Source organism: Coturnix japonica, chromosome 9 (assembly GCF_054131305.1).
Source record: "Coturnix japonica strain WE chromosome 9, WE-NBRP24, whole genome shotgun sequence".
Classification (NCBI taxonomy): Eukaryota; Metazoa; Chordata; class Aves; order Galliformes; family Phasianidae; genus Coturnix; species Coturnix japonica.
This window is the reverse complement of record NC_140671.1, coordinates 1,999,858-2,022,091: the sequence shown is the minus strand read 5'-3', so window position 1 is coordinate 2,022,091 and position 22,234 is coordinate 1,999,858. Positions and strand designations below refer to the sequence as shown.

Below are 22,234 nucleotides of genomic sequence, written 5' to 3'. Positions count from 1 at the left end.
CTGCTAAGATGGAGATGTTGTAAGCACAAAGTGACAGCATGTAGGAGATTTACCTGATGGGTGCTGACTCGTCCCCTTTATCAAGCCAGTCCTGTGGTGGGATGATGTACATGCACCAGAGGCCCCAGTTGTAGCCATGGGCTGCATTGGCGTATTGCTGCACTTCAAAAGTGTTGTACTTGATGTTGTCAATTGCTGGTAAGATGATTCGCTTTCTGTCTTCTTTGATCCGGGTAAGTGCAGGTTCCACCCTGAGAATAATAAAAATAGCAAAACATTTTGCAGCCATCCAGTTATCCCTGGCCCCTCTTTGCAGTCTGATAAAACAATGTTCTCTAATACCGAGAGCAGTAACCCAGTGAGATGGCAGACCATAAAACAGCATGGCAAGATCAAATGCATGTCACTGTCGTAGAGTAAATGGGCTGAGGTTTGGCATGGCAGTACTCACATAGCAGCCTCACACAAATTATTGCCCTTATGGAGTTCTACCCCTTTGTGTTTAATAACATAAAATTTACCAAAGGCTTTATTCTTATGCCTTGAGAACATCATTTCAATCTGTAATGGGTAAGTGTTGAGAGTCACCATAACCAGAGTATTAACAGTCCATTAATGTCTACAGCACCGGGATGCCTCCTGCTGATGAGGTATGAAGAACAAAATGCAGAACAGAGGATGAATCTGAAGGTTACTCAAAGATTTAAATCTTGTTTCTGAAGGACTGACTCCATCGGATCTTGTTTGAATGACTAACAAGGCTGCATTGTGTCTTCTAAAACCTCTCTGATGATGAGAAGGTTTCAATAGCCAGATGGTGCAGAAGAAGAAACCTGCAGGAAATGTGCCATCATTTCAAAAGGCTTTAAAACATCACCGTGCTTTCAACAGAAGCTGTGTCCCAAAGTGTTTCAGGAACCACTCACTTCTGGCCAAGTTAGTCTGAAATTGCTAAGAAGTTTGAGAGAAACAGATCCTAAAAGGTAACAGACACATATAAGGGCCATCGCTTCCTTCTTTTGTAACTGTTTCCCCTTGAAACAAACTTTGAAGATTTTGCAGAGCTCTCCGCTTACCTTCTGTGAGGGAAGGGGGGTTTGCTACGATTCACAGAGGCAGTAGGAGACGAGCACTTTTCCCTTTTTTGTAGCTTAAAAGGAAATCATTCCTTCGTGCTTTCAAGTTGGTTGTTTCATGTTCTGTTATCTCCTATTTTGTTTGTTGCCGTGTATTTTCTTGTGTAGGCTAAATGAAAGGGGCAAGTTATGAAGTTAACTCAGCCTCCATTTCCCTTCTGCATTGCCTCAGTCTGAGCTATCACAAGTTTTCTGATCTCATCAGTAAGAAGATAACGTTTCCTCTGTACTCAGGTATGGCCAAAATATTCCTCTTCTGTGTACACTGACTGCTTGTGTGACATCACACTCTTGTCTTGCCCCTCCCCAGGGGTGCAGTGCATTATTCAGTATGCCAGTCTTGAGGCCACACACATGCATCTCCCATACAGAGCCAATATGACCTGCCAAATCAGGCTAAGCAGCTTTGACTATTAATAAGAGATTATAGTTATGAGATTAACTGCTTTAAAACCCAGTGTGTGTCCACCAGAAAAAAACTCCAAAAAAGAAGGAAAGAATGCAAAAAACAAAAAAAAGATGGATCTAGCTTGTTCTTTCCATAATGCTATCTATATTCACCAGCCTAGAGGTAGATATCAGACAAGCTTCTCCCATCACTGATTTTGTGCCACCACACATGGATGTGGAAACCCTGGATCACACCTTCCAGAGTGCAGACATAGATGGGACAGGAAAATCCATATCAGAGTTCTTTGTTACTTAGCAAAATTCAAAATGGAGTGACTTCTCAGCTAGCATTGCAAACCTGTGAGATTTCTTAGCTTGTCTTGATCAGTCAGGGATGGCAGAAATAGCTAGGGGTATTCAAACACTGAGCCTTAGAGCATCTCAAAGGGACCTACAGGAACATTCAGATCCCAGGTTCTGTCAGTGCCCTCTGTGCCACCAGCACTACTTGTGCTGTTCTTCTATCTGCCATGATTTCCAGGCAATGGCCAGTCTGCCTAATGAAGTGCTACTACAAGCTTCAACAGGAAAAGGTAATAGACTGTGTTTACATTGCTTATCTTAGGAAATTCCTGAGATCCAAGACTCTTTTTAGTTGCTGCTTGTTGCCACAGAAGTCCAGCTCTGGAACAGCTCTGCTGTACTCAGCAGACTTGCATGACAGCTTTGTGTCTGTAGGCTGAGCTGCACTGTCATCAAATCCTTTGTCAACCTTGCTGGTAATTCTAGCTTTGACTAACCGCTTAAGGTTTTTGAAAGGATTATGATTAAATCTTTCCTAGAAATTTCTATTTTTTTTCTCCTTATTTTAAACAGCTACATTATTATCTGGATTTACTCATCCCCTTCATAGGCGTAAAGTTCATTTATTTTCTTTCCTCATGCTTTGTCATCTCCGCTGTACACCTGGAGATATCAGGTGCTCCTGGCAACTTCAGGAGAGAAAGGACCGGGTGGAAGAGGCAGCTGAAGTCCAAATGGGCTCACCATGCTGTGCTGATGAACTGCAGTATGGGGTTGGAATATTTCCTTCCCACATGGCCACTGCTGGCAGTGAGGCAGGATTCAGCTCTGCCTGATTAGGTGAGCCAGATGTGAATTTTGAGACTCATCCCTAGGTTCCACAGATGCAAAACAAAAATACTGGGTTCCTATCTTGTGTCAAGGTATAGGAATAGAGTAGCAAATACAAGTTATAATAATAACAAGATTAACAAGAGGAAAATTCTTCCAGGTAAATTCATAGACAGGATTTCAGTAAACTAAATATAATCCCAAGGTTAAACTTTCTAGGTAGTCCCTCACCATATACAGCTTTGTGGTTGGTTTCTTTTCCTTCCACCACCTCATGAAAAACAGGCAGACAGTTTGGGTTAGAATTTGAGTGACAAAGAAGTTCTTCCCTTCTGTCTCTACTAAAAGAATATATTTGTCAGTGGAATCCTCCCACTTGGAATATATTGCTAGTGAATGGATAAAGTCAGAAGAGAGAGGACAGTAAATTTAACACTCTTATAGACTTTGCTAAGCTAACGGCTATTTTCACTTGGGTTTTATTTCTCTGAAGCAGCTCCTGGAATACAGCAACACTCTGCAAACATCTCATTCCCAGGACTCAGTCCTGTGGCTAACAGTGCATGATTGAAACTCCACAGAGCATAAGGCTTTACCCTAATATTGGTGGGCTTCCCACAAGCACAGTGACACACTGGTAGGAGCATCCGCAGCAGGTGTTCTGCTAAGTGGCTCCTTGCAGAAACTGTCCTGGGGAATTTGTGGCAAGAATCCAATCAAGAGCAAAATCACAGCAAAGGGATGTGTTGAATTGACAGTGACTGTTTAGCATTTCTCTAATTATAGCACACACATGTCATGTTTTCACCCATCAGTGAGAAAAGTGGAGGTCAAAGTATGGAATTTCCAGGGTACTGAGCACCCATGTTGACTTCTATGGGATCTCCAGAAATACTGGTATTGTGTAAATGATCCTGAGATAAATATTAGAGTTAGAAAAAGGGCTGCAAGGCAGAATTTAACCCTGAATATAAAATAAATCTGTGAGAAGATTGAGAGCAAAGGCCGGGGTCACACTATGATCATACTCACTTCCCTAATCCCATTGTAAGTCTTACTCTGAAAATATATTCATTCTATCTTTAACTTTGGGCCAAAGCAGAGCAGCTCAAACCCCAGGAGACATCAGGGCAAACAAGAATTGAATGCTATCTTGCATCCTTATCAGATTGTCAGAGTTCATGCCAATGGGGAAGCCTGATTTTTTACAACGCTTAAAAAAACAGCTTCTTCCAGATAAAAGAAACAGGTAAAAACAAGTTAGTAATGAGCTCCTCAGCACACAAGTATGTAACTCACCTCTTAAATATGTAAAGCCTCCTACTGACTTCAAGCAGTCTTTTCAAAATGAACATAGGAAGAAGTGCATGTGATCTAAGAGAGGAAACCACATGCATACCATGAGGCAGACCTGCTGCTGCCCAGCTCTTCTGCTTGTGGGGCTTCACAACTTCTAAGCTTTGCCAACCCGCACTGCCCGCAAGAAATATAAGGAAAAATGCTGTGTAAGCTGAAAGCTTATTTTGCATGTGATTTTATGTGCTACCTCAGATTTTACTGACAATATACATTTATCAGATCCAGACAAGCAGATTTAAAGACATACATAATTCTCCGCTGAGGCCATATGAAGAATATTTCATGCAGAATTCCCTTCCTGTAAATAAGTGTTCAGAGAACTAAAAAAAAAGAAAATATATCATATCATATCATATATATGATAATGAATGTATATATATATAATACTCCCTCAATCTCAAATTGAAGGGGAAATTACTCATCTGTTCTCCCTGACATCTCTATCAGCACCCCTGTGTGCCCCTGGGGGTGCAGACCTGCAGCCCACAGCCAGAGCAGAGCCAGCACAGCTCAGCACCTGCTGGAGAGTTTTGCTATCTGAAATGTAAATTCCATTTGGTCATCAAATTGAACCCCATATTTGGATGAGAAAAAACTCCTTCAATAAAGACACATCCTTTTCTTTGCTTTTGCACAAATAGGACTTCCTTCCCAAGGCAAACTCAGCTTCTTATCAGGGATGTTGCTAAGGAGTGTAGCCCGATCAGCAGTGGTAGGTGTGAATCCTAAGGGAGGGACAGCACAGGAGAACTGCAAACAATTTTACCCTTGGCTTCAATGCTTCTTTCACTACAAGGAAAAAGCTTCCCAGGCTCTGGCAGGCCCCCAAAGAGCCACATGAGCTCAATTAGAACAGGCAGGACAGAGTGCTTACCTGCTGGTTGAATTTGGCTTCCAATGCACCACATGAAAACATAAGGAAGGGAACTTCCATGGGAAGCAAAGTTATTATGCCTTTGTCCTACAGATGTGTAACGACATCTCCAATATCAAGCAATTGGGATAAGTAAAGCCAAAAGCAGAAGATTAAAAGGAAAGCAACTTCCTTTTTCATTATATAGTTTCTCAAGATTCCACTGCTTAAGGCCACTACAGCCAATTGCAGTACATAGTACAGCATGAAATAATATCTGCAAGGGGCTATCTGTAGACCTGGCATCTTGATCTCCAGCTCTTATACTTAGTTTCTTAAAAACCCCATTTTCTATTTAAAACACTGACAACTTCTGGGGTAGTCAGTGATGACGGGCTGTGTATAGCAGTGACAGACAGATACTGAGCTTATATTTCAGGTCTTCTTTCTCGTGTCAGGCTGTCTCTGTCTGGTATATTGAAATTTTTTGATGGAATGCTCTTACTTCTCTGCTTCCTTTTGTCTGACAAAATTTTAATTACTACAGTACTTCATATCTTCATTCAGTCCTCCAATACTACTTCTGTGATATGTGCAAAATCAAGTCCTAAGCTAGAAAGCAAGTATAATACTCTATCATTATGTCTTCTTTTATGGCTCCTAGCATCCTTTTTATGGCTGCTAATATATTGTGGTCTCTGCCTTTCACTTACTGACTTCTGCCCTCCTTCACTCAATATGCCCCTTTTCTCATCGACAGAATTAACACCCCATTTCTTCTCTCTCTTCTCTCCTGCTCCCTGATACAATGTAGTGAAGTTCTTTCCTTCTTGTCATATAATTCCTTCCCATCTCTCAAAGACAGGAGTCTGTGTAACGTTCAACATCTTCTGCAATATAATTAGCAGCCGGGATGTAATTGCCTGTGCTCAGAGTTACTCATGTAGTGCTTCACACGCAGAGGATGGACCTAACACAAAAGTCAGAGCAGGAAAACTGCAGTGCAATGAAGAGAAGATCAAACGACACAAGCTTAAATATCTCTTCAGACGTGAATGTGCAACTTTCCTGGGAGATGTTTCTTTGTGCAAACTGTAGTGTCTGCCTTTCTGTTACACATTGGCCTCCTCCAATGCTTCCATTGCTCTCCATTCCTGCTGTCACAGCAGCAGTATTAGTTCTCACTGTCAAAAGACTTAAGGGGAACGGGTCGGTAAAAACTCTTTGCTCTGTGCTACCACATTTTATCACCTGAGAAGCAAAAAAGCAGCAATTAAGCACAGTAAAATAAATAATTCAATAGTTAATTTGACCTGTCAGGTTGTAGAGTATTTTTTAAATATCCTACCAGACAGTATTTCAGTTTAGAAGAAATGTCCCTAGAGAATTATGCTGTGAGAGCAGCCTTTGAGTGCTATCGCGTGATCCAAGGCAAGAGCTCACCCATTATGGGGTGACTATTGTTTAAAGAAAAGATGTGGGGATTTTATTGTCAGAGTTCTGCATATTTCATGAGAAAGTAATGAAGCCCTTCTCTGATTCCCTATGAATTCATCTGCCAGCTGATTAGGCAGGTAAAGCAGCCACAGAATGGAAGACTAAAATTACACTGCAGGTAACTGGCTGTTAGATGGAACACAAACCAAACAGAAAGTTAATGCTCTTTTCTGTGGTAAAGGAATTGGCAGGTTTTTAATTGCCTCACAAATAATCCATAGGGTGCTCTTAGTGGGAGTAATCCATGTGGCCACTGAATACATGAATACACTCAGTATTCATGGGGAAAATATTCACACAGGATAAGACTTAGCAGGAGGAAGGGACACCAGTGCTTTAACAAGCTACTCCCTCCCGACTACCAGGTTGGTAGAGAACTTGAGTGGGGCTACTGGTAACCTGGTGGGGAAAAATAAAGCAACCCACATAGGAAACCTTCCAGTCCATCCCAGTAAAAGGAGATAAGATGAAAACTGAAATGACAAGCAAACACACGATGCATGATGGACAGAATTAAAACCACGGGGAAACAGATAGGATGAGGATTGAGATGGCTGCCAGCAGCACCAAAGAACAGAGGAAATACCAGAAAGGAACATGCTAAGCCTCCATGTGCAACTCAAACAAGTGGATATATTACATTTCTGGTATACATTTGCTATTCTCATCCATCTTCTGCAGCTACTCCAGAAGCCAAGTGGTCTCAAAGCAGCTGCACAGACTGGCTCAATAGTATTATTGAGACTTGTTGAAAGGAGAGTACACCAGGGAGAATGTGGTAAATGCAAACACTTTTTATCTTGTATATACACACACTCATTTACTGAGTAGTCCATGAACTTGCTATGCTGATTTCAACTCCTTCTGACATTAATGCAAAGTAAGCATTAAAAGAAAAAATCAACAAACACAGCCATAAGAAACTATGACTGCTATTACAGTCTCTGATGGGGGGGAAAATAGGGTGAATAGAAACCAGGTGCACTTTATTGCATCTTCCATTCATGAACATATAAAAATAAACACTCCACTCCTTTGCAATTAAGTTGCTCTCTGGCTGCAAGTACAGCTAATTTTAGTTTTAATTTGGGGATCTCTCTCAGAACTGCAGAATATAATCAGCTCCACCATAACCCTCCATCATCATTATGAAATACCAGACTCTCTTTGGAAAATACACATTTTACATACTGAAGGCCCCACCAGCCCTTTTTCAGCTGACTGAGCACTCCATTGCTTCAGATGAAAGTTCAGGTTCTGGTAATGCCAAATATTGGCCACTAAGTGGTGCTGCAAAGACTTCTCCATCTGCAGATCCAGTCCATTAAGAACGAACTGGTGCTAACCACAGCTAACACACCTTCCTTTCCAAACGGAGAATGAGCAAAAGCACACTAATTTCAAGTCCCATTAATAATACAGGAAATATTTCATTATTTCCTTCCAAATGTAAATGTAAGAGAATTTACAAGCAAGTCAGATTTATATTCAAGTTTGTAAGAAGGAAAGAAAGAAAATGTCAAGCAGATTAAACAGAAGTAGTTTAAAGCATGCATCTGCCTTGAGCACAGAGCCTCCGTAATGGTACATCCACATTTGCCTGCTTTGGAGGCTTTGCATTCATTTCAGTTTAAATTACTTCTCTCTCCACTAAGCTGTACCAAAGCAGGGACAAACACTTTTCTCATGAATCTTGCCACCACAGTTGGCAATATTGCAATAATCACAGATATTATTCAAATGTAATTACTAATGTGAAAACAGAAGCCTATAGTTGTCTTATCCATACAGTTCTTCAGCTCCTTGGTTGAGTGAACCTTTTTTGCAGGGCAAACTGTATTAGCACGGTATTCCCCACTCCCTGTGGAAACAGCCAAGGACTTACCAGCCAATGTTGAATTCCACATGAGCATCAAAGAACCCAACAACAGGAGAGGTTGCAGCTTTCCAGCCTTGGATTCTGGCTCGAATCAGTCCTTCTCGTTTGTTATTGCGCACTATTTTCACCAGACCTGGGTATCTTTTATTGACATATTGGTCCAGGTTAAATTTGAGCTCAACTGCAGGGGAAAAAAAAGAAAAGAACCCACAAACATTCAGAATGAGATCACACAGCCTTGCAATGCTATGCTTTACTTTGATTTATTCTGCAGCAGAACCTTCGCCACTGTCACAGTTATGAAGCAAATACCACAGCGTGGGGACAGAGCAATTCCAGAGATACCAGCACCAAGAATCCTTTACACAGCAGAGCATATGCTGTTAGCTTTGCAAAGACTGAATATGGCACAGAAGAAGAGCTGCATTGTCTAAATACTTCAAAATAATCACTGTTCTAATTCTTTGATGATTTGCATTAGGCTGCAAGTGGCCCCTGGTGGAATAATTCTGTACTGGGAGCAGAGTAACGTGGGAGTTATTGGTGATTTTTTGGGGGGTCTGTTTTTACGCTTTTTCTTATTGCATAAAAAAATAACCTCGATGGATTTTGGGTCAAGATCTAACTCAGATCAGAATTAATTTCCCCTCACTCTAAGGTTTCCCTTAAATACAATTAGTATTATGTGATACCAGGCTTCTTCTCTGTTAAGCTAAATGGAACTGGAAGATTTCAAATAGGCTTTTCTTTCTTTCATTTTCAGGCATTCAACCACAGACAGAGCTGAACTCGTTCACTCCTTCATTTCAATAGGCTTACAAGCAGGCCAATTACTAAAATGGCCACTGTATTTTTTAAAGATCAATCTAGTTTGGTAATTCATTTACACTACAGCTTACTCATAATGAGGCTTTTACTCAAATATATTTATTAGGAAAACTTAGGAAGCTTCCACCACATCAGGAGCCTCATTCTTATGATCTATGTTACACAGTAGAATCATTACCATCCAAATAAAAGAGCTGATAAATCTCCAGTTATCTAGAAGAATGACAGAGAAAAGCCATATAAGAGTTCACTGAGAAACAATGAATCCAATTCTCTTCTGCATTTTGCTGACTGAAACACTCTGTAATCTCACGTAATTACTCCATAGGTTACAGTGCAGTAACTGAAAGCAGAATTGGACAAAAGGCTTCTTAAAACTGTCTACTCTGGGGCTTATTTTTGTATCAGTGATCTGTTCTTTTGAACATCCTTTCTATCTGGGTGTCTTGAAGAAGAACAGCATCTGAAAACTGAAAGATTTAAAGTTCTTGAGCTGTGGAGGCAATGCCCAACTTGAGCTTTAAAAAAAAAAACACAACAGGATTTAGAAGCTGCAACAGTTCTAGAAGATTCAATTGAAACAATTGAATCAAACTCTTTGATTTGTATTTCGTGTTCACAAATGACATGAGACATAGAACTTAGAGGAAAGGTTATGTGTATTCACCATTGTCGCTGTTGTCATCCACCAGAATGATCTCCTTGAGCAAATGCGAGGGGGTGTGATTCACAACACTGTGCACGGAGCGCAGGATGACAGACAGTGCCTCGTTAACAAATATAAAGACCACCGAGATCTGGGGCAGGTCATCTGGGTAGGTCATCTGCTTGCACCTGAAGGGAAGAAAAGAACAGTTAAAACCCAAGCAGCCAATGGGAGGCAAAACCCGCTGCAGAATGTTCTCTCATCTTTCATTGCTCTCCAGCACATGGGGGTTTACAGGCTTTTTTATTTCCAACATCAAACGAAGATAGGGTAAAAGCTGAAAAGAAGCAACATGGCTAGGAGCACCCAACTTCTTATCAACCAGGCGAAAAGCAAAGGCTATCTGTATGTATATACCTTTTTAATGGATCTCAGTCTCCAACATGAAAACAACTCTTGAAAAACAAAACAGTATCAAAGCTTTTGCTCACAAACATCCTGGAGAAAGCCCACGGCACCACAGCATGATTGTGCTCCAAGGGCACCCATGAGAATGTCTGCTGTTATCCTGTAATTAGAATTCATACTTTTAAAACGAGGGCCTTCTAAAGAGAACTTTGCCCAAAAAGAGCACTTGCATCACTTTCTGATTGTGCAGCTTGTGCAGCAGTAACAAATGCAAGGTGTTTGTTGAACACGCAAGCACCAACTGGAGAACTCGCAAAATGAATTTGCTCCACCTCAGTATGCAGCTATTTCCACTTGTGCATGTTATCATAGATAACAGACCACATACCTCTGCAACACCATACTGCCTTATTTTAGGAGAATTCTCCTCCTCCAGTAAAAAAGGCCACCTATAAAATATTACCTATGTGCTATCACAGTCAAAAGCCATTCTGAATTACCATAGTGATTTCTGAACCTGCTCTCTAAAATATTGCTAATTGCATCACAGGAAATGACTTTTCCTGCTCTTATCAAACTTTCTGACCTCTTGCTTATTACTTTGGCATAATGATCACTCTTTCTCTCTACTACCTGCAGTCATGGGGGTGGAGAGAGCGACAACCACTTGACTGTTAGATCACCTTTGGAAATCTGTCATGAATTCTAGTAAAGTGCAATTATTTATAACTCCTACCCATTCCTGCACTATTTGCACAGAGTCCTGATGGCTTGTCGTCGATTGCATGGCTACCACAGCTGCTAACTGACAGCTCACTTGATGGCCTGTACCACTGAGAAGACCTCTGTGTAGAACTTCAGGCTAAACTGCATTCTTACACAATCTAAACATGCACCTGGAAGAAGGACAAAGATTTTCAGGAGGGGTGAACACTCTGACACAGCCTCCTTTTTGAATTTCTCCTTGAGAGAGATTTTCCTCTTGACCACAACAACATACCAAAGAAATCCATTAAGAATACTTCAGTAACACGAAAGAGCCATCAGCTAAAAGCAGGGATCTTGCAAGATTTCCCCTGATGAGGGACATCTTTGATCTGATAGCAATTTGCTTCAGAGCCTCACTTTATATCAGCAGGATGCAGCAAATTGCATCCCAGTAAATCAAGGCTGATACCCAAGGGGTGGATGTGCTGCCAGTGGAGAGAGGCAGAGGGCAGTCCTGAATGGGGACCCAGAGCCAAAGGAGAAAAAGGAAAGCAAAGGTATTGTGCTGAGAGCTGCAGAAGGCAAGAGGACTGTGTCTGAGGAGGAGAATGTGCAGTGAGGATGAGGGGGCAGCCAAAGCTGCACTTGTAGTGTAGAGAGACAGGCAATTGAAGGCAAAATGAACACAACCATCAGAGGCAGAGAGGCATGGGCAGATGGACCTAAGTATTTTGTCTAGGAAAAAATGGAACCACCAGAATAGCATGAGGCCTCGATGATTTACACTGGGCTTCGTTTGACTTCTGATCAAGAAATTTTCCTGAGCCTTTCTGGGGTAAGGAGTATTTCTTCTTCTAGTAAGTACACTGGAACACTTGGTGTGGAACACCCAGCCACACTGGATGCTTTTGATAAAGGACTGTTTTGAATTTATCGCTCCGGGGCTAAATCAATTTCCATCATTTCTCACTGCTGCCTTCTTTCTGTCTGTTCTCTCCTTATTCTGTTAGCAGGACGTAACTAAAAACTCCATTATGTTTCTATTTGGAAAATGCTCCGACCATTACGCATTTGCATATTTCAACTACAACCACAGCAGGAACATCCAGATGGGCCAAGGCAAACCTCAGAACTTAGCAGTGGTTTAAATGCCACCATTGTTTCACTTATTACAGAAAGATGAAGAGCAGCAAAAGAACCTGTCTGCCTGAGTAAACTTCTCAAACTACAGCAATGATTTAGGAGTTCAATTTGTAAAGACTTGCAGTCAACCTTGAACTCCCAACTCCTTAAGTCACTGAAGAAAATGAGATGGATGTGCTGAGGTAGTCAGGAGAAAGCACTGGTCTACTAGCAAACACTTCTTATGATGTCTGAGAGCACCAGCAATCCCAGTCCAGGGACCTTTCCTTAAAAACCAGAGGGTGCTTAAGTGCTTTGTTGGATTGTTGCCCAAGCCCTTCCCAACGTATTCTGTAATTAGATAGCAGCTGCGGCAATTTACAGTTAATACTTCCTTCATTTCAAGAAACTCTAACCAGCAATTGACACTCTGAGCCAAACAGTGACATTAGTAAGTCACAATCAAAGATGCTCCACCATCAAAGCACAGCCGTGCCCACTGTACACTTACAGCCCCTTGGCAGCCTTGCTCTGGCTTGATGCCGACAACAGACCAAGAGCATTGCATGGAGAACCGAATCATTTGTCAGTGTCAGGTAGATACTGAATTTCTCCTTGGTGCAGCCCTTGGTTTTGGCCTCTGAGTGTGGCAGAGATGTCCCCAGAAAAAAAATGAGGCCATAACCAGTCCACTTACTTATAACAGCAAAGGACATCCTTTACAAAATGGTTGGGGCAGCAGCCTGGAGATGGAGGGAAAGCATCAGAACTGAAGAAATCATTGATTCCTAGCAGCCCTGCTGTCAAGAAAGGAGCAGGGTGCTGCTATGTCCTCTGCTTCTCTATACTAGGTCTGATCACATTAGGAACTGTGGCTATCGTATGAGAGGGACAATTACAATACTGAAAGCAAATTAACCAGCACTACTGATTTAACCAACGCTACTGATTTAGGAGAGAACAGACAATGTAAGTCTGACCTATATATCAGTTAACAAAGGTCTAAGCTGGCCAGGCATGGTTCATGTTTAACGTTTTCATGATGCTAAATTGTGGTTGTAAGCCTTCTCATTGCACATCAGCAAAGGATTTGAGCCTCCACAAGGAGTACTGTTTCTCCAGGGCAGATGAACACACTGTAAAGAAACACACCACTGGATGCACTTAGGACTGGTGGTTCCAAACAAAGGCTGATGATGCCATGGCTAATCATTTCCACGGACCAGCTGAGGATGGATTAGATCTGATATGTGAAACAGCCCTTCAGGCATCTTTCATACAACACGCTAAGCATCAAACCTAAGGCATGCTGCTGTTGTCTTGGGAAGAGTCTTTGAGAGTTCTTGCTCTGTACTGGCTAGTGCAGAGCCTGACTGGAAACCCAGAGGTATTTTCTTTGCACATGATAGAGAGCTTGATGTCAGATCATTTCTCTCTACCCCGGAGATGGTTTTCACTCATTCTTTCCCTCGCACTGAACCAGTTCCTTAAATGAACATTTCCAAGGCAGCCCCCTGAGCCCAAATGTGAGCACTGTCTGAGCAAGCACAAGAAAAGAGGAGAGGCTCTTCAGCTTGGAAATAGAGCCTTGGACATAAATCATGTACTAACACAAAAAAGGTCATAGATTAGAAACAGAGACAATGAGAAAACAAAAGCTGTTCAGCTGAACAGCAGCCTGCTCATGGTATCCTGTGAGCCTATAGGCAGAAAAGAGAAAGAAATATTCTTTTGTCTGAGCCTTCATTGCCCAATCGCTGTATTTTCTCTACTTGTATCTGATCCAGCAGAAATATGCCCTCTCTTTATGCTGCTCTTACAGTCCGATTGAGCTGCACTATTTTCTGTGAGCAGCCAACACTACTGCTGTGCTGGTAGTTCAGTGGATTACCAAGGAAAGAAATTCCTACTCTCTTTTCCTGGCTTTCTCTCGTGTCTGTATACTTGCTAACACCAAAAATGAGTTTCACTTGCAGATCTTAATGTACTGAGTTTAGAAATGGATTAGGCAATACATTTAGAGATTTCTGACAGCTTTACCCTTCAGGAAGAAATGCAAACAAAATTAAAGCTGCTTCATGAATCTTTAAAGTATTTAATACAAGACATGTTTTTTCCAATGAACCACTGGGATGGAAATGATTGTGGGTTTCTCTCCTTCACAAACTTGATTGGGCATGCAGAAATCTTCTCTGCAGTTCTGGCACAAAAAAAACCCTCAAAGTGCTGCATACTATGAGAGCTGCAGGATGGCCTGCATTCATGTTTTAAAGCCACAGAGGGGAAGCAGGGGGCCCACAGGTAAATGACCAATGAAAAGACAAATACAAATATTAAAACATAATGGAACCCTTGTTCATCAGTGCTGGCAAATACTACTTTTGAACATCAGGTCAACGTGTATTTCAAATCCAGTTAAACCAAAGGCTCAGATGACTCTCACGTACAAGGTTACCTTTTAGTACCTTAACGCTGCTCTGATTTAGTAACCACAGGCAATTTACAACAGCACAATCTGTAAATTTAAAGGCCAGTTCAATGCATCCTTTATTTCTTCAGAAATCTGCTGAGCTTTTGCAGCCAGTTCTAGGTGTAATAGTCACTTTCCAGGTGCAGAAATAAACCAGCATTACTTTTTTGGGTTTGACACTGGCAAAACACTGAAAATATGACACGTTTCAAATGTCTCCTTCCCCAGAATGAGATTCAACTGCTGAGCTCATGAGACTGACCAGTCTGTGGCAAAAGGCAGTGACAGGCTACAGAACTCATTAGCTTCATGGGTCATGAACCTGTCAGACAGAGGGCTCCAACTCCTTCCTAATTAATTCTCCTTCCCCAAAGAAGGTGTTAACTGTATAATGCCATAACATTCTTCTGTTAAGGATGGATTTTTCTTCTCTATCCCAAAGAAAGAAGGATAAAGAGTAAATAGTTGGGTGCAAAGCCCACTCTTACTTTCTCTTCCTGTTCTGCTACTTAAGAATGGCACTGCAGAGTGCAGACTCAAGATATAGAATAATTCTGGTTGGTGCTATAAGCTTGTTAGTCTAGGCAGCTCCATCAAAAGGTTCGGGGAGAGAATGTTTTTCCTCCCTTGAATGACAGCTAAATAAATTGGGATAGTTTTCCCTCCACCTCTGCAAGCACTATGACACTCCTGTATGTCAGGATCTGGACACTGGCATTAACACTGATTTACTGTATCCATCAAATTTTAGGGATTTCCTTAACTGTTCTTCAGTACAAACTGTTCCTCACCCCACAGTACTTCAAGCTACAGGGGAGTAGCTTGCGAGTCTGGCATACAGTGATACAGATGACCATTCTCAGGGTTACAATTAACAGATCTTACATCTGTCCCATGTGATAAGAGCTCCTAGCAGCATTTTTCTCTTGTCTCCTTGATGCACTTTTTCTTATTCTGCACCCAAAATCTAATCATCACTCACATTCATCATAGTAAAAAATATCAGGCCAAATCCTTACCTCTATGCTAATCACCTCATTAATGAAAACTGTCCTTTAACATTGGTAAGAAACAAATCATGGAAGAAAGAGAGAACATATTTTCCATCACTTATCTGCTAGTTCTTGGCAACCACTCTCCAAACCTCTCCTGGCATTGCTGCGGTTGGAACCAATTTGTCTAGATGAAGTGCAGCTTTACCATAATGTGCTGCATACAACTTCAACAAAAAAGTTTTTCAACAGTTATCATGTGTAACCTGGCAGAAGAACTGCAGCCTGTGTAGGCTGATCAACCTATGCTGCATTAATCAATGCCAAAAAAAAAAAAAAGAACAACAAAAAATAAAATATTATGTTGATTACTGTTCTACTGGGCTTAATTCCTCCCCTCTATAGGATAAATTGGTTTACTTGCATGGTAGAAAACCTTGAGAACTGCCAATAAGGGACTGGTGGGTGCACAATTAACATACACAGCATAAAGATGGCCCCACCTGCAAAGCCCATTAACCCTTACATTCAGGATTGCTAGAGCCCTCAAAAGTAGCTGCAGCACACACCAAGTAAGAGGCGCTGTGTTTCAGTGAGGTTTTTCTGGCTTTCCTTGGGGAAACAGCACCATAAACGTGTCAACATGTCTAATAAACATACTGATTTATATACATATCAACGCTATAAAGCAGTTCCAATGGCCTTTAAAACAAGTGCTTCTATTAACACAGAAATGGGTAAAAGTGCATGTTCAGATCCTGCTGTAGTATTTGTCTTTTGTTTTGGTAACAACTTGAATCACTGATACATTTTGAAATACCATCTGTAAGAGATTTCCACCCTACCCCCCGGTGTGCCCACTCAGGTCTGCCCATGGCTGGATGCATGCTGCATCACAAAGCATTAGGCTGATTGCAAATTAATGGAGAAGTTGAAATCTGCTTTCCGGTGCTCTTCAAAACTCCCCAAAGAGAATTTATTCTCAATGTGACTTTATTTTTAATGGTACTAGACATATTTAAGGAAGATTCGCATCTAAAGTTCAAGTGACGTCTTCTGCCTTTAGATGATTTATTAGACACTACCAGCTTTTTTAGGTGCTCAAGATTTTGGAAAGACTCTGGTCCTTATTCCCATGGGATTTTTAGCTTGCACCCTTCACAAGTAAAAGTTAGACAAGTGTTGTGCATGCAGTGGTGGTCTTACAAAGTTCTGCCTTGAGACTGGAGATGACTTTGAACTTGAAGCTCAATTGGAACATGAACATCTCTCAACCCAACGAAATTATACTAAATAAAGGCAAAACCAAAGGAACCTTTCCAATTCACAGTATGTTATTTGATGCCAAGTTCTTACCAGCAAAATATATTCAAAAATCATTACCTTTTTGCATGACTTATTCATACTGAATTCTAGGAACTGCACTCTCTGTGCAGGAGACAGAACATGCTTTCACCTCAGTGCTTTGCCAAAACCAAGCCCCAATTCCTGCCACGCTGGGTCCTTCCACCCCAGCCAGCCATGTGGAGTCAGCTCCTCAGCTGCATTTCTGACAGCCCAGAGATGCAAAAGTGGACTATGCATCCTAAGATCCCACCTTGTAAGGGAATTCCTCACCCATGACACTTCAAGCTAATGCCATACATAAGAAAAACAAAAAACAAAATAATAAAACAGAGAGGAGATGAAATCAAAAGAATAATTTTCAATAAATGATTTATAAGAGTAAAATCACTACTTCCTATTTGCACAGAAGCGCTTGTCTTATCCTTGAAGCTATTTGTTATTCAGATAATGATATGTAAATACAGAAAGCTACTCTTGACTATTAAAAAATTACTGCAAGTGTTTAATGCTAAAACTCCAAGGTAGTTCTGTTCAGTTCTCACTGTCTCAGTCCCTCAGCCGCGCTCTCAGCGCTGGACAGAAGCTGAGTATCACTGTTATCAAGAAATGTAGGGCAATAAAGAAGTTTTCAAGGTAACTGCTGCAGAGCTCTTCACGGATTTCATTACAGGTTTGCTGTCACGTTGCAGTGTGGTGGTAAGGAGGAGGATGGAGGAATGCAATCATTTTCCGCTATTACTTCAGCTAACAATGTTTTTTACGGTCTCGGGAGGACATACAACAATGTTTGGCAAACAATCTCTTCTTTAATGGGCTCTAGTGTTTTTCACAGGAGACCAGCTTTAATCTCTGGTCAAATCCAGTTATGCAGCAAAATGTTTCTTTATATCTATGTACAAATACAGGACGGTTGAAGGAGTAAACAGCTAAACAGAAGGTCAGTCATAAACAGAGCAAACCCATCCCTTACTGCCCACTGAACATGTACTGAGCTGCTCTTAATGCTGTTCTGCCCCAGCAGCAACAAGGCCAGTGGAGGCCCCGAAAAGCAGCACTTCCCCAGACATCCCAGTGCATTGAGGTGATGCAGGAGCCTGTTTGATTAACAAGCAACGGCCTTGAAATGTTTAAACAGTAGTCACAGGGTTTTTCCTCTTGCTTTAAATAGATCAGCTTCTATCAGGGTGAAAACGGACCCAAGTTTATGGTATGTGGGAAGAATTATGGTTCAAACAGAGCAGTGTTCCAAGAACAAATGCATAAAGAACATTGATTTAGCACTGAAAATGGGAGTATTAAATCCATGATGTTTAGATGCTTTATATGAGAACCTGGCAGCAGTCACAGAGTGTTTATGAAAAGGCACGGCAGGCAGGGAGGACAAATGAAGGTGCATGTGCCATGTGCGCTTCCCCCACCAGACAGAGGGAGGGACCAGCCTGACAAACTGAGCCTCTTTAACTGTAGATGATGGAGCACATCTGGAGAGCTCTATGGACCTGGGAGCAGGACCCTGCAAATTAAATCACAGGGCAAGCAGCTTTGTGAAAACCTCACAGCAATTGGATACTGAAGTGCTGATGGGACTTGACTCCTCCTTACATCTTTCTCAGTGACACTGCGGGATTGTTCTTTGGTTATTATAACTACTTTGCAAAATATCCCATTCAAACAAAGCAGTTAAGCATGCCTTATATTCACTGGGTTACTCATACACTTATAACTAGGAACGTATTTAAGTGTTTCATTGGACTGGAGCCTAATCTCACTTTTATAGCTTTTGTTTAAATTAAAGGCTAGCAAGAGGTGAGCAGCACAGAATCCAACTATTTCATACATTTAGAAGTTAAATGTTAAGAAGAGTTTCCTACCCTCTAATTATTACAGGCACTTCAGAAAATTTGCATTGGAAAAAAAAATCCATTTTTGTTATGTTTAGAAATAAAACATTAAAAAAAATCCCACATTTGCTGTCTAGAATGAAACTGGTCTCTAGGCCGTAGACTTCACAACAGCAAAACAGTTTAACACAAGGGGAACTTTTATATTTATGAGCTCTCATCCCAGCTCAGAAAAAAGCAGTTCAGTGTGTGCTCTCTTTTCACTTGGGCTGACAGAAATCAGGCCCTTTTCCTGACCAGGCAACGTCCTTGAGTGTGACTTTGAATATCTGACCAAGCCAGGTACAAGTGCTTGGCTTTTCACAACTCCTAATTCAGCAGTTTAGCATTCAGGCACTGCTCCTGCCCAAATCTGCCTGCTTAGAAGCAATTTCCTTTGTTATTCTCTGTTGTTTTGAAGTCACATCCTCAGTATTTGAAGAGTGAAATTAATTCACCACTAGAAAGAAAAGTAGCACTAAGTGCTCTGCACGGGAGGAGCAGATTATTCCCATTACCTGTCTGCCAAGCAGACTGAAGCTGTGCTCACAACCATGTCCTTCTTCATCCCTCACCTACAGATAGACACATTCAACCTACTACAGCACAAATCATTTCACAGAGAAACTTTCCCTGCCTTGTTCCCAGAGATTCCCAGATCTGTCAGGCAAAGAGCCAAGTGCTCCTCTATGAGCAAACAGAATACATTTTCCTCACCACTTGGGTACATTTGGGTTAATAACACCACAGCAATAAGACATTGAACTAGCTGTAGGTCATGTATTTATTTCCAGGCAGCATAGAAAATACAGGAGCAAAGCTTCAATGTCATTTCTATCTCCACTTTAATGTGAACTGCACCATGATCCTCTGTGAGAACTGTGTCTGAACAGAACATCCATGGAGGGAATGAAAGCTAACTCCAGTTGCTAAACGATGCAGCTGTTCACTTTGTGGATAGAGATAACTAAAAGTTACTGCTTTCCTTTGGAATTTTAGGGGTGCAGTCCAACCCAGCAACAGCACCCAAGGGTATTGTGGTGCACTGTTTTAATGATTGTTACTGCAATTACAATTATTTTACCATCACTCAAGTCTGAACTGCCATTGCTGCCAGGAAGGTCTGCTTCACACTATCCCAGTGGCTGGACCTGTGCTAGGTCATTTTGAAGACTAAATACATAAATGCAGACTAAGAGAAGTCTTCAAGTGTGGAGTAAATAATATATTCATCCTTCGAAGCAAAGAAAATAAACTAATTAAGCAACCAGTTGACAATCTGAAGGCAGCTCACACAGGTAAAATGCAGCTCCACAGGGTCCTGTTTCAATACAAAATTAGAGATGAAATTTCCTATAATTTCAAGTTACCTCATGCTTTGTGTGTGTGCTAAGACCAAGAGAGTTTGGATTTCACTTGATGTATGCTTGGCAATAGGTCTCATTTTCTCTGTTTAATACAGACATGTAAGGAGAGATGTGTCTGTCTGGGTAGCCAGCCCTGCTGCTCACCGCTGAATGGCTTCCTGTCATTGCTTAAGCAATTCCTTTGTGATACATCAACTATACTAAAATCCTCTGCAGAAAACAGAAAAGATGTTGCCTCCCCTTCTGTCACTACTGTTAATCTTTCGGTGAGTAGAACCTCCCAGCTTTCTTTCAGGGGAAAAGAGACAACAAACATCGATTTGGAGCATATTTCCAGTGCTATTTTCATGTACATGCCAAAGAAACACACCAGAGGTTGTCAGAGCAGCAAAACAAGGATTCTTAGCTTTAGAATCTGCAGCCCATAGCAAGTTCCTTGGCAGTGGAGAACTTTGCCTTACATCCTGATTAACTACAAACGTAGGCACTAATCTTCCTAAGACAGCGCATTTACTTGAAAGCTGAATGAAAAAAATGATATACTAGAAAGAGAGAGCACGCCGTGCTTTTCCCCAGTGACCCTGCCTTTACACTACTTCAGCTCGTTAAAGTTCCATTACAAGCTTTGTGTGCAAAAAGGAAATTTCTCAGTTGAATCTCCCCAGTGCTCACAAGGCTGTTCATCCCAACTCACAGAATTGTCGAGAACCACAGAAATCAGGAATCTGATTTTACACCACATTTCACACACTGATCTCCTTCTCTTCTACAAAGAAAGTGCATTTTCAGAGCCTTAAGAACAAACACCGTGAGCTTCCTGCTCCACAAGGGTCACTTGTACATTCCTAGGCAGACAAGAAAGAGACAGCCAGGTCTGGCCTTGCTCTGGCTTTATAGAAGAGGCACGGAGCTCCTCAGGTCTCCGTGTTCCAAGAGAAGTGTCCAGGTGGGGACTTTGAACTTCTGTAGGATTTCTTGAAGCCAAAAAGATACAGATCAAAATTGCACACATAGACCTGAAAAATCATTTCTTGCCATGATAGCCAGTTGGTTAATCAAGGGAAAATAGGGCACAGACTGCACGGGAAGCAACTGTTCTGGGACCTCCCCCGGAGCTGCACCCGGCAAGGTGACCTGGTTTGGCAGGGCAGTGGTTTGTTTCTGAGTCCACAGCAGAAGATTTAGAGGCAAAACAACAGAAGCCAAGATATATATATATATATATTTTTTCAGAAAGCTAGAGAAATGGAAAATAGAGGCCCATAACTTCAACGTCATAAAACTATCAAACAGCTTTTAAGTGGCAGGTGCTGTTTCAGAGAAACAAAACCTTGGAAGGCATCTAGATCAAGCTACCCAAGACAGGGAGCTCACATTTGCAGCCTGCAACAGTCCAGTACCTCTGGCAAAGGAGAGCTTTAAGAGTCTCTCATTTTTATTAGCACTAAATTCACTCAAAACAAGAGACACGGACAAAACAAGCAAGAAGTGACACTATTAAAATGAAACATGGCATCAACTTGGAGTCCACAACTCAGTTTTATTTGAGACAAAAGAGTAAATTGTCTGACATCTTGGCCTGTTCATGCTTTTGCTGCAAAGACACAAACAACAACAACTAAAAAACCTTTAAGTTACTTGACCTGAAACCTGGACTTTTTTATACTGTCCAACAGGCCCAACTGCAATGAGTACCAAAAACTGATTACTTTAAAAATTATATCATGAAGGCAATTGCAGATAATATGAATGCACACCTCACATGGTCAGTTGAGCTAAATTTGCAAACACCTTTTAAGCAAGAAAAGGAGAACATCATCAAAAACATTAGAGCTCCTTCAAAGCTGGAAGGATATTGGGTACATTGCAATAGAGATACATGTAAGATGACATAAAAGGAAAAGAAACACTACTCTGGATTCACCGCCTGACTCGTTCTGTTACCTCTTTTTATTCTGTAATGTAATACTGTGGAGTGTAACATAACATGACAGTTCAGAAATTTACAGGAATATCCTTTTCTGCCTGGAACTGATAGTGGGCAGCCATCAGACACAGGCCCAGGGGAGGTACATGGAAGAAACTTTAAGATGCTAGCACATATTTGCAGACACTTAACTGCAAGTCGCTGCTGACCTCAGTAGTGCCTCAGCATTACAGACACATACTTGTCTGCAGGAGAATAGCACAGTTTGAAGACAGCACCCTACAATTGCTC

General features: G+C 41.4%; 1 protein-coding gene across 3 annotated transcripts in view; it reads right to left on the bottom strand.

Moving 5' to 3' along the window:
* GALNT9 (polypeptide N-acetylgalactosaminyltransferase 9) overlaps positions 1-22,234 on the bottom strand; it is a 309,645-nt gene that overhangs the window by 53,280 nt on the left and 234,131 nt on the right. For all 3 annotated transcript variants that reach the window (XM_015877661.3, XM_085509388.1, XM_015877660.3), the window contains 3 exons: positions 9,744-9,910; positions 8,255-8,429; positions 54-251 (listed from right to left, as the gene is read on the bottom strand). In XM_015877661.3, the coding sequence (XP_015733147.2) occupies positions 54-251; positions 8,255-8,429; positions 9,744-9,910 (540 nt within the window). The remainder of the gene's footprint in view (positions 1-53; positions 252-8,254; positions 8,430-9,743; positions 9,911-22,234) is intronic.